This window comes from Melopsittacus undulatus, chromosome 6 (genome assembly GCF_012275295.1).
Source record: "Melopsittacus undulatus isolate bMelUnd1 chromosome 6, bMelUnd1.mat.Z, whole genome shotgun sequence".
In the NCBI taxonomy this organism is placed as follows: Eukaryota; Metazoa; Chordata; class Aves; order Psittaciformes; family Psittaculidae; genus Melopsittacus; species Melopsittacus undulatus.
The window spans coordinates 70,933,570-70,949,765 of NC_047532.1; the positions used below are offsets into that span (position 1 = coordinate 70,933,570).

The 16,196-nt window shown below is 37.1% G+C and overlaps 1 protein-coding gene across 1 annotated transcript in view; it reads left to right on the plus strand.

Moving 5' to 3' along the window:
- Positions 1–15,983, plus strand: part of CLSTN2 (calsyntenin 2) — a 319,995-nt gene extending 304,012 nt beyond the window's left edge. Inside the window, exons 10-17 of the mRNA XM_031053268.2 lie at positions 2,851–3,017; positions 6,186–6,334; positions 7,677–7,894; positions 10,193–10,363; positions 10,960–11,105; positions 13,251–13,374; positions 14,863–15,047; positions 15,542–15,983. Coding sequence (XP_030909128.2) covers positions 2,851–3,017; positions 6,186–6,334; positions 7,677–7,894; positions 10,193–10,363; positions 10,960–11,105; positions 13,251–13,374; positions 14,863–15,047; positions 15,542–15,754 — 1,373 coding nt within the window. The 3' untranslated portion in view covers positions 15,755–15,983. The remainder of the gene's footprint in view (positions 1–2,850; positions 3,018–6,185; positions 6,335–7,676; positions 7,895–10,192; positions 10,364–10,959; positions 11,106–13,250; positions 13,375–14,862; positions 15,048–15,541) is intronic.
- Positions 15,984–16,196: the final 213 nt, after the last annotated feature.

The following is a 16,196-nucleotide window of genomic DNA, read 5'->3' on the forward strand; positions in this document are numbered from 1 at the left end:
TAAGTGCTCATGTTTTTTCATATGGAAAAAGCTAGTGTTCACACTGGATTAACAGACATATCCATATAAACTCATATCATGTCGAGAAGAACTCTAGGTTATGGTTAGTACTTCAGATATTAGCAGGAGTTCCAAGAAAAGCAAGAGGGATGATAATTGTAGTGTTAAATAGAAGATGCAAAGATTAAAAGAAAAGGCCTTGTTTAGCTTGGCAAAGGGAAAGGGGATACATAGCCACATTTTGATAGGTCATGTTCCTTAATAGGAATAAACTTACAAATTTAAGGATCAGTGGTCATTGGAGTGAATTACTTGGGCAACCTGTCTCCAGAGAGAATTGCTTAGGCAATTCTCAAGAATTAATTAAGTAAAGCTCTTGTTGTCTTGGGGCTGGGGGACAGACTGTATCATCCCCCAGTGTCCCTTCAGGCTAAGCTACTGTTTGTGGTAGTGCAGTTGTCCCAGCCTGAATCACCGTGTCCTAACCGTAGGCGTAGTACTGCAGATTTTCTCTACTGGCACAGAATGAGACCAGCTAGTCCCAGCTATTTTTCACTCACATTTTCTTGAAATACTAGCTTTTTTCACACAGCAGTTGATAGCCTCTCCAGAGCATAGATTACATTACCTCCTTCATAGTCTACTTTAAACAAGAACTACACAACTCCAATGTGGTTAACGCCTCCTTGTACACCAGCTTTTCTTTAAAGTGGTGCTTGGGCACAGTGAATAGTCTGTATATTTAATATGGGTTACGGGCAGTTGTATCATCGTGAATGACCTAGCAATGTAATTGTAGGAACAAACAAAGATTAAAAAAAAACAAAATCCAAACCTGAAGTTCCTGTTTGTGGAAGTAAGCACCAATCATGTTGCTCTATAGCTTTACTTCAACTACTTTATCCTGCTTGTTTCTGTGAGGCATACTGAATTCTTTGTTCTAGCTTCTTGCCTAGTCCTTTATGCTTTTTAGTGAGCTAGTTTTAGATTTAAATACATTTGCTTATTTGAGACTGCTTATTTTGCACCAGAAATAGTAAGACCTACAGGCAGGCTTAATGTTGGTTTCTAAATTTGAAAGCTCCATGATTAATGTTAGTGTTTTAGCCTTGGAACTTGCTGTCTTCAGAATTCTGTTAGGGATATGAGATTCTGAATCTTCAAAGCACAATGTGATGCCGTTCTTCTTCTGTAAGCTCTTACGTGCTTTTCTTCCCTTGTCTCCATTTTAGGGAGAGGTTTGCTGCTTTTTTTTTCTTTCCTTAATCTGGCTTACTTTCTTCTGTGCAGATACATTGCTTCTGGTGTAGTGGCAATGCATACCTTGAAACACCATGTAAACAGATTAACATCCCATCCCTGCCAGTGTTCAAGGCTAAGTTGGATGGGGCTTGGAACAACCTGGTCTAGTGGAAGGTGTCCCTGCCCATGGCAGGGGTTTGGAATTAGACAAGCTTTAAGGCCTTTTCCAACCTAAACTATTCCATGAATTTATGATTCTATGAAATGTAACAACATTTATGCTAAAAAGCCAGTGTCCCCGTTATGCACTATTTGCCAAACGATTGTCTTGGTAAGTATCATAGAGGCCAAATTTACAGAACAGACTAATCCTGCACTTTAGCTGTTGCATGCATGAAAGTTTCGATGAAACCCCCCAAAAAAAAATCTACCCAGAGGAAGTTTTCTGTAGAATGGACAGATGAATGAGAGTGGAGAAGAATAATTCTCCTTGAGGGTCTTTCTTTGGGGTAAGCAGAAGGGCAGTTTGTGCTGCAAGGTTAACAAAAAAGAACAAAGCCTGTCTACTTCTATGAAGAAATAGCATGCTTAGACACATTCTTTTCTCTCACTACACCACTGTGTAGTTTCTTCACTATGTAAAATAACTTGAGTTTTTAACACTGCTCATGCTGCTGGAAGTGGTGTTTTTCGGGCTTTAAGGTAGCAACATCAGCCTCAAGAAAACTTGTCACTTCATCCCTATCCTAACCCCAGTCCACATACAAATCTTTAAGTTAAAGTTCAAGCTTGAGCTAGCTCACCTGGCAGAAATAGGTTGTTTGACACTAAACCTACAGACACTAGAGGTGAGTTATATGTATTACAACAGTTTATCAACAGCTTATCAACTGCTAATCCAATAACTCTGCCTGACTTCACTCTTGCATGGCTCTCAGTTCTCTCAGGCTCAAGATGGGCAGTAATTCACATGCACTGCTATAGCTAACACTTGGAGGAAAGACAAGCTCTAAAAAATCTAGAGGAGGATGACTAAATCACTAAATATCCCACGAGTAATTGAGATGCTGTGATCACTGGTGCAGGCAGGATGTTATCACATTTTATTGACAACTTCTAAAGATCACTCTTCGTTTGAAGCTGCCTAGAATGAAACTGAATAGAGTGTAGCTAGAGGTCTAACGCAACATACAGCGAGGAGAACCTGATCTGGCACCAAATTAGCTGGTTTGGGGTAAGGGAAGTGTTACAAGGCATTTAGCAGAGGAGTGCTGTGCATTGGCCTGCATTCACTGCTGTGGATTTACACGATATCCTTACAGAACCATTTGTAGAGAGTGTGTTTCACCTCAGAGTATGTTATCATAGCACTATATATGCCTGAATGCAACACTGAAAAAACAGTGACAAGGATCTTAAAGACAGGCTGCTACTAGGTACCACCTAACAATCCTGAAAGCAACTCCACTTATCATAGTAAATGGGATCTCAAATATACTTGACTAAAATGGATATGAATTCTTTAGATGTGTTGAAACATACAGTGAGTTTTTAGATGGTGTTTCGTGTACTGGCATCACTAAGCATTTTCTATTCTCTTTCTTGCAGGAGGTGAAGTCACCAAGCCAAGATTTGCTCAGTATTTCCATGGCAGCCTTGCCAGTCTCACTATCCGGCCAGGAAAAATTGAGAGTCAGAAAGTGATTTCCTGTTTGCAGGCCTGCAAGGAAGGTCTGGATATTAACTCTCTTGAGAGTCTTGGACAAGGAATAAAGGTGAATGATGAACTGACATCATCTTAGATAAAAATTTAGGGCTGATTTATGAAGTGGAGAGCCCTAGGCAGAATATACACAGTACAAATGTGCTCTCAGAAGCAATATAATTTTCCGTAAAGTCATGCAAAGAAAAAGCATAACAGTAGAAGAGCTGTGACACACATAGCAAAGAAAAATGTTTCTATTATAGCAAAGCTAGATGCTTAGAAAGTAAGGCACTGTTGATATTTCAGAGTTTGCAAGAATTGCCAGGTTGTGTTCTCATGCTTATTTTGGTAGTTATTCAGAAATCGACATGATTCCAAAGAATTCCTGAATTTTTATCTTAATTAGCTTTAAAGCAATGGAAAACGTAAGTAGAACATCTTTCATCGAGAGACAACTCTGAAAGAAGTCCCAGTGCAATAGTATTTAGAAACACAAAGTGTGTTCCAAGAATTCTATCTTCATTATGCACATAACTGTTGATATTGTAGCGCTTTTTCTAAGATTGGAGAACAACAGGCAGAGGGAAATCCTCATAGTGGCCAGATTGCTCTTGCATTCATTAAGACAAATTTGGTTCTTTTGGATACATGTGTAGGATCTTGACTATAACTTCTGCAGTGCTTACCTCAGATGTACTGGTGGTTTCCTTTTACTGATAACCATTATTAGACAACAGGTGTCCTGCTACCTCATGCATTAAGCTCTTTCCGAGCACACAAATGGTAATACCATTTGTAATACCATCTTCCAAAGGGAGATGAGCTTCAAATTCATACTGGGAAGATGCTCTGGCTGCAGAGTTTGCATCCCATGAAAAGGATGGTGGAAAGGAGGGTGACTGATCTAGAGCACACAGTGGAAGTGCCAGGTTACTATATTTTATTAGCTAAACCTTTCAATTGTACAAGACAGGAATCTGACCTGAAATACACTCCAGTGTCTGTCTAAGTGATAAGTTGCAATGGTGTTACTATAACCACTGTTTTCTGAAAACAAGGGTAAAAATGAAAACTGAAAGTGCAAAGTTAAGGAGGAGCAAAACACCACAAAGAATTTTTCTTTTACTTCATCCTACCAAGGACATACTTACAATTTTCGTGTGGTTGCCTCCCCCAGCAAAATGGCACATTTACTTATGAGTAAAAGCTCTTTATATGCCAATGAATACAAAGAGCAGGTAGACTTTTCTGGAATGCAGGTGTATATGCCCACCAGTAAGTTGTTTGGTGGGATTTCACATACTCACAGCTCCAGCATGGCTGATTGTCTTCCTTCCTGCACTAGTGGAGCAATGGCGAAAACAAAGGTGACAAATTACTTTCTGCCTTTCACCTAACTTCAAACGATTCTCATTTTCCGAATTATAGATGAGGCATAGTGGGGTGTTTTTTTAAGTTATAGTTTTGGTTTTTACTTTCTTAGCAAGCTCAACAATCAGTGCAACAGCAGGAAGCAGAAATGAAAGGAGCAGCCAGAGACATAGTGTGTGGGTTTCTTATCAGGGCTGATTGGCTTAGATGAAAGCAGAACTGTTGGCACCTGACCTTGAACAGAGGATTAATAGAGAAGGGGTTTCTGGTGTCAAAAAGAACATACCTGATCTCACACAAGCACATGTGACAGTTGCACAGGTGATGGTCTGCATGGCTATGTACATGGTGCTTTGCAGATTCAGTGTTGGCAAACCAATGTTGGAAGGTGTTTGTGCTGTGCATTTTGAACTCATGAAACTTCATGCTTGAGCACCTAAGAAAGAACAATGCAGCTGTAATACAGTTTCTGGCACAGCAGTGTTGGAATTCTTTTGTTTGTAACCTGATTTTCAGATATCTATAACAGCTCTCAGAAACACAGTCTAAACTGTTGCTATTTTTAGCCTTTTTTAATGAGAAAGACAAAAATGGCTCAGACTGGGGCTTTCTCAGGTCTCTCTGGCAGCATCCCAGCTGTTGTGGCAGCTGAGCTATTAAATTAACTAGCTAGCTAGAGTCTCACTGATTTTATTCTCTACTACTTCTAGCTTACAGAAAGGAAAGTGTATGCAGACCACGACTCATGTTAGTCCTCCTCTTTGTTAAAAAATATCCTTCTGTGTGTTACGACCTTCCTGCACAAGCTTTAAATCTAGCCCTCTGTGTTATGTTTGACAGAGACCCCTCTGCTTCATTCTGTTCTTCACAGTCTTTTTGCTTTTTTGCTTTTTAACCTTTCTCATTGTAAGAAGCATAGGCAACCATTGCCTGTATATAATAGAACATGTTCAGCAAATCAGTATCCAGCTTTAGAAAGGGACTGCATATGAGAGAAAGGTGCATTTCTTTTTTTGTGTTTTGTGGTGATGAAAGTGAGGTACAAAATCAAGGGGTTAATCTGGTTTTCTCTGCAATGCAGATGCTTTCCTGAACCAATTAACAGACCAAAACTGGAATCAGGATTAATTATTATGAAGATAAAATCAATCTTTTGATCTGTTAAAATAGTAGCAAAGGTTCTTGGTCAGCAAAACTGTTTCATGCTCAATGCAACAGAGTAGGGAAGGATCGGGACTACAAGAATAACCATTGACTTTGCAAAGTTGGCTCAAATGAGCAGCTAGCTTTGTGCAAGTAGCACCTCCATTTCACATGATGACATCCTTCTTGATCATGAGACAGAGAAAGGAGAATCCCCTTTATTCTGTCTGACTAATGAAGGAGACAAATGTTACTATTGTTTTGTCAGTTTATGATGAAATATACCTCTAAATGATAGCCCAGGGTAAAAACCACATGGAAAGGAGGAAGAATATCCTGATGCATCCTACTCTGGTTTAAGCCAATATTTTTATATGTGAGATGTGTTTAATCTAAAAAAGTTAACATAGTAATAATAATAATGGCAGTTAAGATTTTGAGCTCCACATCTGCAGAAAGAGTATCTTTGATAAGGCTGGGCAAAGCACAGCAAACTGGGATTAGTTTACTATAAAATTAATTATAACAGAAGTTATTCAGATATGAACTAGATGACTGATATGAGTGAATGTTTTAGGGAACAACATGTGGATTCAGTCAACAAAAGCTACTAATAATTTTTTTTTTCTTAAATCATTAGATTTCATGTGCATCATTCCTTAAAATATCTTTTTTTTATACTATGTATGTGGTTCCTTATACTAATTACGTGCATTTCCCCTAGTATCACTTCAATCCTTCCCAGTCAGTCCTTGTTGTGGAAGGAGATGACATTGAGAATATAAATCAAGCTCTCCGAAAGGTCTCATACATCAACTCTAGACAGTTTCCTACTGCAGGCGTACGACGTCTCAAAGTCTCATCCAAAGTCCAGTAAGTTATCTTCATCTGAACTGATAAGATTGGTAATATTTTTAATAAATTACTTTTGGGGGGAGGACATCTGAAAAGAAGAATTATTGCTAATTTACATGGCTGAATTATACTTCTGTGTTATTGGGCATAAAGAATTTATCTGATTCACTTTCATGCTGATTTACATTGTGGTTTTATTTTTATGTTGTCCTCTTAAGACTCTTTTCTATGTCATTTTCTTGCATTCTGTTTACAGTTAGGAGCATGGAGGCTGGACTGAACAGTGCTTGAATTTATTGCATTCTTATTTTACAGTTCATTTTTAAAAGTTACAGTTTCTTCTGGGAATTAAAGCTTTGACTTTTTAAAGCAGGTGTAACAGATGACATACTTACAAGAACAGTATTTGTAGCTATGTTTGAAATAAGTTTTGTCTGTGTTCTTATATGGCTGTAGTCTGTGTCCTTTCGTTTTCACACAAAGAGTAGTGGTAGAATCTGCACAATACTGTCTACTCTTCTACATAATCAGAGCCATCTGTCACTCCTGAGCTCTTCTGGGTACATCCCTTACAGCAAGTTCCACAGTGCAATGAAAGCAGATATTTAGAGTGAAAATAAACATCAGTTCTACAAGCCCTTATCTAATGCAGGTATAGTTTTTACTAATACAAGGTTTAGTCTAGTTCTGTGGGCTGACCATGCTGTTTGAGACCATCTTCTGATGCAGTTTCATTGGAAGCAGTCCTGTTTCCAAGGCTCGCCCAAGCCTTGTGCCAAGATCAAAGGTAGAGCTTGTCAGCAGATTCAGTTCCAAAGCACAGTGCTGATTCAGATTAAAATGCTAATATAGGCCTCTTTTGTCTTCAGTAAATACTGAGGGGGGGGGGGGGAGGGGGTTCTACCAGAATGAGTTCATGATGAGACCGTTTTAAATGGATAGTTAAGCCCTTTTATTCACACATGACAACATTAGATATCTCTTGGAGAATTTGATGTTAGGTTTACTGAAGTTAGTTGTTAGCATCTGATCTACTTTTATCTTAAGCATCCACTACTTTGTTAAATGTCAGTTAAACATCAAAATATTATTCTCAGTGAGCTTGTCATGAATCAGTTACTGTCCCTATGTAATTTCAGTAATTGTGAATGTGGGAGGGGATTAGAGGAACAGAGCTGTTACTGTCACTGCTGGCCCATGTACATGGTGGTACAGATCCGTGTGTCAAAGTGTGGGCTAGGCTAACCTGAGTCACTACAAAATGAAGAGAGCCACCAAGTGGGTTTTGGGCTATGCAAGTGCCACACACCTCTGATGTGCAGTGTATTACATGCAGTTAACGAATAACATATTCTTTCAGGTGTTTTGGTGAAGATGTCTGCATTAGTATCCCAGATATAGATGCCTATGTAATGGTGTTTCAGGCCAATGAGCCCAAGATTACAATAAGTGGGACAGACCATTTTGCTAGACCAGCTGCACAATTTGAAAATGAAAGAGGTGTTACTTTGTTACCTGACATCAAAATTGTCAGCACAGTCACTAAAATGGAGCATCCAGTGGAAGAACATGACAGAGGTTTGTAGATTTCTTTTAAATACGTATTTGTTTGTTGTTAGATTTAGAAAGGAAAGATCATCTAGTTCCAAACTATTACTACATACTCTGTTTTTTAAAGGATAGTGCAGACTAGCACCATGAAGTCATTTCACCCAGAGTCATTAAGGCAATGATGGGCCACAGCAATGCTGGACTGAAGACATTCAATTAAACACATTGTTAAATAGTGTAAATTTTACAGAGTATTAAATGGGGATGGATCAGGATGTGTTTCCAAAAACCCTGCTTTTCCATTTAGTGTCTTGCCTACTTCCAAATAATTCCTTTCCACTCTTCTTCACATTTCTTTGAATACCATCTTTTCATTAGAATTCATTTGTTACAGAATTTTGTTAACTGTACTGATAAAGTGGAAAGTAGTAATTGACAAATAGTTGTAAGTTTAGTCTGTTCGTATATTCCCAGCTCTGCTGTTGACTAGGTTAGGTGATAATTGAGAAAACTTGTGCCTCAGTTTCCCACATGTGTAATGCAGTAATAATAATAATCTGCAAAGAATTTTTTTCAATGATGACAGTTTATTTCAGTGCTGAGAACTGTTTATGTTATTGTTCAACACTAGGTGAGTGTTCAAAAGTAAGCTATAAAATCATAGAATGGTCTATAATTGTCTATAAAGGACTCTTCCTTTTGGATGTTTGTGTGCAAAGTAAATTAAAAGCTTAGTAATCTGAGGGCTCATCCTAAACAGTATTTCTTGGACTAGAATAAGCAGCAACTAGGTGTAATTTTGAAAAGATAAATCCCCTAACAATATGCAAGTGTAGGGGCATGGATTCTATGGAGCTGTGCTTTGTAATAACACTGCCCATCACTTCCCTGAAACTGCATCTGTGCTCTGAAGGCTGAAAGTGTATAATATCCTAATACCAACTGTGTACAGTTGCAGCATATAAAGAAAATTGAATTCTTGCCTAGAAAAGAGTGATCATTACCAATCGCTTAAGACACAATGGATCTATGATGCTCTGTGTCCCTAAATGTTATGACATCTTCAGAACTGTTCAGTGAATTAGGAACTACTGCCCTCCAGTTGAGTTCATAAATTCCATCTTCCCCAATTTTTTTCCAATACAATTATTGACATAATTATTGTTTATAACATAAAAAGCCTTAGTCTCACCTTGGAAAGGAACGTAACAGCTTTTCTTAAACTACTGCTTAATTCTTGAAAGGCACCTACTAATGTGCCATCTCTTGTTTATTTCCACTGAGAGCTAAAATGGATAAATAATAATTGGTTAAAATGGATAGATAATAATTGGCTTTGGGGATAAGTGTTTTGCAAAAGATTATTGAATCCTAAGTCTCAATTCCTGCATGAAAAATTTCAATCATTATTTCTCTCATCTCAGATATTATCTGACAAATCTCAGTCTGCGGTTTTTTCCAAGTTAGAGCTGTACCTGGCGTTCTGATACCCAAAATTCTCTGTACCAGGAGTTGGGAATCTTTTCTGTTCATGCCTGGTTTCCCCCATACACCCTCTAAAATGAAATCCACAGAACAAGCACTAAATTCCAAGACTGCAGTCTCAGTGTCTACAGTACCCTCAGGGATTTGGTAAAGCAGTCTTGCCCCACCCTCTGTGCTGAGCTGATTAGAGAATTTAAATAGTAAATTGATATGCTACTCTTTTTCCAGCAACAGTTTTTTTTTTCCTAATCATATCTACTGAAGTATAGTCAGTTTACAACTCAATTTCTCCAAGTCGCATATTTAAGATAATACCAAATTCTTGGATAGATGGCCATGTTCTTTGTAATGCAAAGTCTTTATGGGCCACAGAGTAACTGAGAAAATCATCTAAGCAGAGATAAATTTGACATTCTTTTTCCCAGTTTGGTTTCCCTTGAGAAAAGAATGAATGAATGTGTGATACCAGTCTGCTATCAGAACAGTACTGAAAAATCAGACCTGTTTACATGGATTTATTTGCAGCATCGACTTTTAATTTTCTACTTCCAGGACTGTTCTTGAATGACTTTTATTACAGAGCAATATATTTTCTGTATCCATCCTCACTAGGCATTTGTAGGCCTTCATCACTGTAGCACCTGAACAGGCAAGACACCTCTCTTGATTTGCTTCAAGTATGCTGCTGTATTTAATGTTGGCAAAAAAAAATTCAACCATCTTTACAAAAAAATGATACAAAGCCCTGATGCAAAGCACATAAAATAACTGAGCTGTTCTGTGATCATTTATCTTAGTTTATTTCTTCTTTTTTTCATGTTATATGCCATTTCTTCACAGCCAATAAGCCAGTGGCATTAGAGGAAATGCTGCACAATTTGGATTTCTGTGATGTTTTGGTGATTGGCACAGAACTAGATCCTGAACAAGAGTGCTTAGAACTAGATCATGTGGAGCTCCAAGGAAAACATCTAGATGCCACAAATTCCACAGCAGGATATTCAGTCTATGGTATGTTAATGGACTTTGCTTTTCCTTATTTCTTCCCTACAATATTGAAATAGAAAGGACTAATGTGGAAGAAATTAGACAAAAATCTGTGATGTACTAATCATAAAATCTTCCAGGAGAGACCATGTCTTAAAAAACATAGTTACTTTTTAGTCTCTGTGTGTGCTATTTATCCGTTGGAATGTACCATAGCTTTTTTTGATCTTGGTATCTTCCCTGCTACTTCCCAGATAAGGAAAACAGCAACACTGCTTTCTTTAAACATGGGGGGTCTTAGAGACCACCAGAGTTGAACTGGGAATGAGGGTATTCCTCACACAGTGCTGCTAACTCATTGGCCATTTTTTGCAATTACTAAACCATTTATTCTAAATCTTTGCTGTTGTATTTATTCATCTCCATTATAGATCTACAGTAATTTCCTAAAACTACATTCACATAATTTGGTATCAGCCAGAGGCTCCATCAGGTAGTATCTGAGGCACTACCATCTTCAGATCATTCTGCCATACTGTGTACTTTCTGGGAACATATAATTTCTCCTGTACTGCACACAGCATCTCCATGAGATGATTACTGCTTCATCTCCATTTCAGGTGTGGACAGTATGAACAACTATGAACAGGTTCTTCGGCAGATTCGCTATCGTAACTGGGACACTTCTGCCACCTTTGACAGAAAGTTCAGAGTTAAGTGCTCAGAGCTGAATGGACGTTACACTAGCAATGAATTTAACTTGGAGGTAAGGAATCATTTAGTCAAGTCTTCTTTTCCAGCACAGAGGCTGAACTCTTGCCTTATTTTCAGCAACATGGAGTTTTCTTTAAAGTCTGTAAAATTATAGACATGCTCTGTGTAACTGTAATCAAATAGAGGAAAAATTCTAAGTTCCATTCAGAGAGGAAGGTGACAACCCCTGTGGGCATCTCTCAGTGTGGGGGTCTCTATTCTGTAAGATGACCCTTCTCTTATTCTCTGCATTAGTGGAGTTCTGAGCCCGCTCAAACAGAATGGAAATTAAGGTCAACATCGTTTGCCTATGACATAAAATCTCCTACAGGTCTTTGTGAAGATTTATACACCTGCTCAAAAATGAAACATTACAGCCTCATTATTTTCCTTAGATTAATAATCCTTCAATTACCCTGACATGATTTTGTTTCCCACAGTGTTCACCTTTTCAGTTTTTCCAAGCACTACCCCCTTACAGTAAGTTTTACAATTCATCAGATGAAGATCACTCCTGATAATTTACATTACTTCCATTTTTTTCTGAGGAGGGAAGTCAGTACACAGGTGACAAAAGCATTAGATCCAGCACCTGGACATGGTCAGACTACAGGAATAGATGGCACTCTTGAGCTTATGTGTGCTGAGCCTAAGGCCAGCACAGCACAATGGCTTAGGGTCTGGGAATTACTGATGAACATCAGCAGGAATTATGGACCCATTCTGAAGAACCAGCTTATCCAACCTGGAACCCAGGTACAAAGTAGCAACAAGCAAGGGAAGTTTTGAAATGTTCACGTTGTACTGAAAATCCTTTTCACCTCAGAATTCTGCACCCCTGACAGTGACCTGAGGGTTTGTTTCTAATGTAATTGCTGTGAGACACAGAACTGATCTTCAAAGAAAATAAATGAAAATGGAGATGCAGGAAAAACTCTTTAAATTCTCTCTTGTTTTGATTTAAAACTCAATGAGTTTGATAAATTCTCTGTCAGTGTTCAAAGCAACAAATCTCCCCCTAACTTTCAGGAACAACTAAAAGCTGATTAGCATAGAGGAAGGAAAGTCACTACTTATCCAAACAAGTAAATCAGAGAAATCCTTTTAACCTGTGTATTTTTTACTGGCATTAAAAAGTGAAATTGGCCTTTAATGGCTATATAATTATATTCCTGTCTGCTGATGAACTGCATAGTTCAATGTAATATGTATTTTTGTATACAGATAAAAATATGTATTGCATATAATACATACATGTTAAAATATAAATATATTTATTACATATATTTTTATGAATGTAAATATGTTTTTATAAATCTATATGTGTCTATAAATACATTTACATCAACATATATATTTATGTAAATATATTTAAATATCAAAATACTATTAAAATATATATACATTTATATAAATATGTTTATATAAATATGTTTGCATATATAAATATATTTGTCTACATATATACAGTTATATAACTACATTTATATAAATAAGTTGATATGAAAATATTTCTATAAATATATATATTTAAGCATATGTATAATTAAATATATAAATATGGAATCAGAATAGTTAGGCTTGGAAAGGACCTTAAGATCATCAAGTTCCAACCCCCCAGCCATGGGCAGGGACACCTCACACTAACCATATCACCCAAGGCTTCATCCAAACTGGCCTTGAATACTGCCAGGGATGAAGCATTCAAACTTCCCTGGGCAACCCATTCCAGTGCCTCACCACCCTTACAGTAAGTATAAATATGTATTCATATAAATAAATGTTTATATATACACATTTATATAATTAGGTTAAATATATATGTTTATATCAATATAAATTTATAAGATTAATACATACATAAAATGTGTTATACATATTACATATATGGGTATAGATATGTTATATATGTAATATGTAATTTATACATGAAAAAATATATATTACATGAACTATGGGGTTTCTCAGCAGATAGGAACATAATTACATATTTTTATATATTTTCATATACTATATATTATATATATAAATATAATTTACAGACAAAAATATTACATAATTTATATATACATATATATTTATTTTTATATATATATATTCCAGAAGGCTTGGAATATTGAACACTTGTATCTTATCTCTTACGTTTCTCTTACGCCAGGTTAATATTCTACACAGCTCCAACTCCAACTTCATGGACCATGTAAACCATATGATTGTACAACCACAGTTTCTCCAATCTGTCCACCGCCCAGAGGGAAGCACAGGTGCTGTTCACAACTCAGGTATGTGATGAGTTTAGAGACTGCTTATAGTGATTCTGGTATGTCAGTGTTACCCACAAATAAAGCTGTGAAGTCGATAAATACAGCTTCTGAAATCTCAGAGATATTTGTACAGGTATGAAACGACTACCATTAAATTGTGTTATTTCCAAGGGGGTACTTTAGTTTTTAAAAACTAGTCTTCATTAAACGCTATGTACCCTAATCCACATAGTTAGAAAATGTCTCATTTGTAGTATTGAACCATCTTAAGGATAATCTTTATGTTCCTATTCTCTTTGTGCATCTCTTCTTCTGTGGCCTAGTAATTTCTGCCCACCCCTTTCCAAGCAAAAGGAAGAAATGTTTGCGTTATTTTTTTTAAATCTATAACCACTGCAGTGCTTCTGTTAGCTACTGCCGGGCTCTGGAGCTCTCTGGAGAGGAGATAGGTGAAGTGGGCATTAGTATATTCTAAATAGAGAAATTAAAATGCATTTTTAAACTCGTAAGAGTTTAAATATATACCCAAATCTAAAGCCTTTTCAATGAAGTTAAACCCAGGGCAAAGATACCTGTTTAAATGCTGGATTTTGAAATCCTTTTAGCTGAACAATGCATATATAAAGAAGTGAAGTTTATGTAAATTGTAGGTAGTTAGAAGTAGTTATATAAATTTAGGCTTAGAAAATTACTGTATTTTTCTGTACACTTCTACAGAGACTTTACTAAAATTAAGCTGAATTTTTGCAAAACAAACAACTGCAAACTAGTTCTTTCTAGAACTATAGCTCCTGCTACTGCAGTACCTGGGTAGCAAAGGTTACATAGAAAGCAGCAGCACTTCCTCACTAACCTTATTTTTGAGCTGATAATATTATAATAGGTCAGAGAGGTTTCTTCCTGTGACTAGGTGGAGACAGAGGCTTCTCTGAGTGTGACAGAACAATGAAGACAAATGTCTTGAATCCCTCACAAGTCTCCCAGGAAGTTATTTCCCACAAGCAAATAGAGTGTCAGTTTGTTATTTTATTCCTTGGGCATTGGGATTTAAATCACAGTAGAAGTGTTTGAAACCTTTGAAAATACAAGCTTTGAGATAACCTCACTTGTGAGAAAAAGTGTAACACCTAAGCTTTAATCAGAATGAGGCAACATGCAGGTGAGATAACTGAACCTTACTGCAAAAACACTTGTTCTGGAACTAACTGATTCTGCACTGATTGACTACTTGTCTTCTGTAACGAAGTGGCTTGAAAAAACAAACGATAGGCATACTCATTTTTTAGTCACAATTTAGAGTCTGTAAACACCATTCATGTATACTCTGCCATAGTAGATGTCACTTCTCCACATTTTCTGTAGTCCCAGGCACATGGGAGATTGCTATGCTGATTCTTAATCCAAAGGAAAAGGTACTCAAGGGGGAAAATAGACAATGCATTTAGTGTTTTGTAGGCAATTTTCACACAAATATAAGTGCATTCTGTTTTCCACCTTTTATTCCAGTTGTTCCAAGTGTGGCTACTATCGTTATTATAATCTGTGTGAGCATACTCATTTTCATCATAACCTTGGGGGTCTATCGGATTCGGACAGCTCATCAGCACAGCTCTGCAGACAATGAAGGAAGTAAAGAAAATGAAATGGATTGGGATGATTCTGCTCTGACTATTACTGTCAACCCCATGGAGGTACATAACCAAGGCATAATACTGTATCATGATATTACCATGGCAACATAATAACTGAGAAAGCAATATGTGTTGTCATATATAATTATTAAATAGGATGATGAAAAATCTTTGGGTACAACACCACTTTGTCTCCGTCTATACTTGCATCCTAGGTACCCAAGATGATATTACTTACTTTTTAACTTTTCAGTATAAGCACTAATCACTAGAAGAGGGAAAATGATCAGCAGTTTAAAGAAACATTTTGGCAGCTTGACTAACAAAGATACTGCTTATTGACATTCCATTCTTGTTAGAGCAGTTTTTGAGTATTTGCTACTAAATCCTATTATATTTGATGCCTAATAGTCACATAATGATGGAAAGCAGATGTTCCCAGAACATTAGCGTTTCTAAACGTGAAATAAATGCTCACATTCTCACAGCCACTTGCTAGGAAGAAGGCAATTTTCTTTTACTGTGTCTCTTTCATTTCTCTAACTGTACTGTAGAAATATGAAAAGCCTCATCAGACAGAAGAGGAAAGTGATGAAGAAGATATAGAAGATGAAGAGGAAGACACAACCAGTGCTGAATCTGATGAAAGTGAAGAGGAGGAGGAAGATGAGGAGGAGGAAGAGGAAGTGATTGTCCAGAAGAGAGATAAACAGAAGGTCACCAGGCAAGAGCAGCTGGAGTGGGATGATTCAACACTCCCGTACTAACAGCCCTCCAGCCACATTGCTCTTTTGTAACACCCAAAACAATGTTTTTTCTGAGTCTGTTAATTGACAGGATTTGAACTTCTGCTTGCCTATAACTGTTTTACCTAAAATGATCCTCTTGTAGTAATGGGTAATGGTAGAACTGACCCTTTTATTACAAAGCCTGGAGAAAAACATGGTACAAACATACTGGCATCACCAGTAATAAAGTAATCTAGAGCTTTATCTCTTAGCAAGCGTAGTTCTCAATTTCCTGTTTCTGTACTGCAGATATGTGACAAAAGTCCTGTCACTCAACTCCTAGGGGTTTTTATCTTTCCTATTTATTTTTTTTCATACAGGAGATATTTCAGCTTGTTATGAAGAATTACATGTGTGGGTCCAAATAACAGTTGCCACATGACTTCACACTCTGTAAAATACACTCCACCTTGAAATGGGG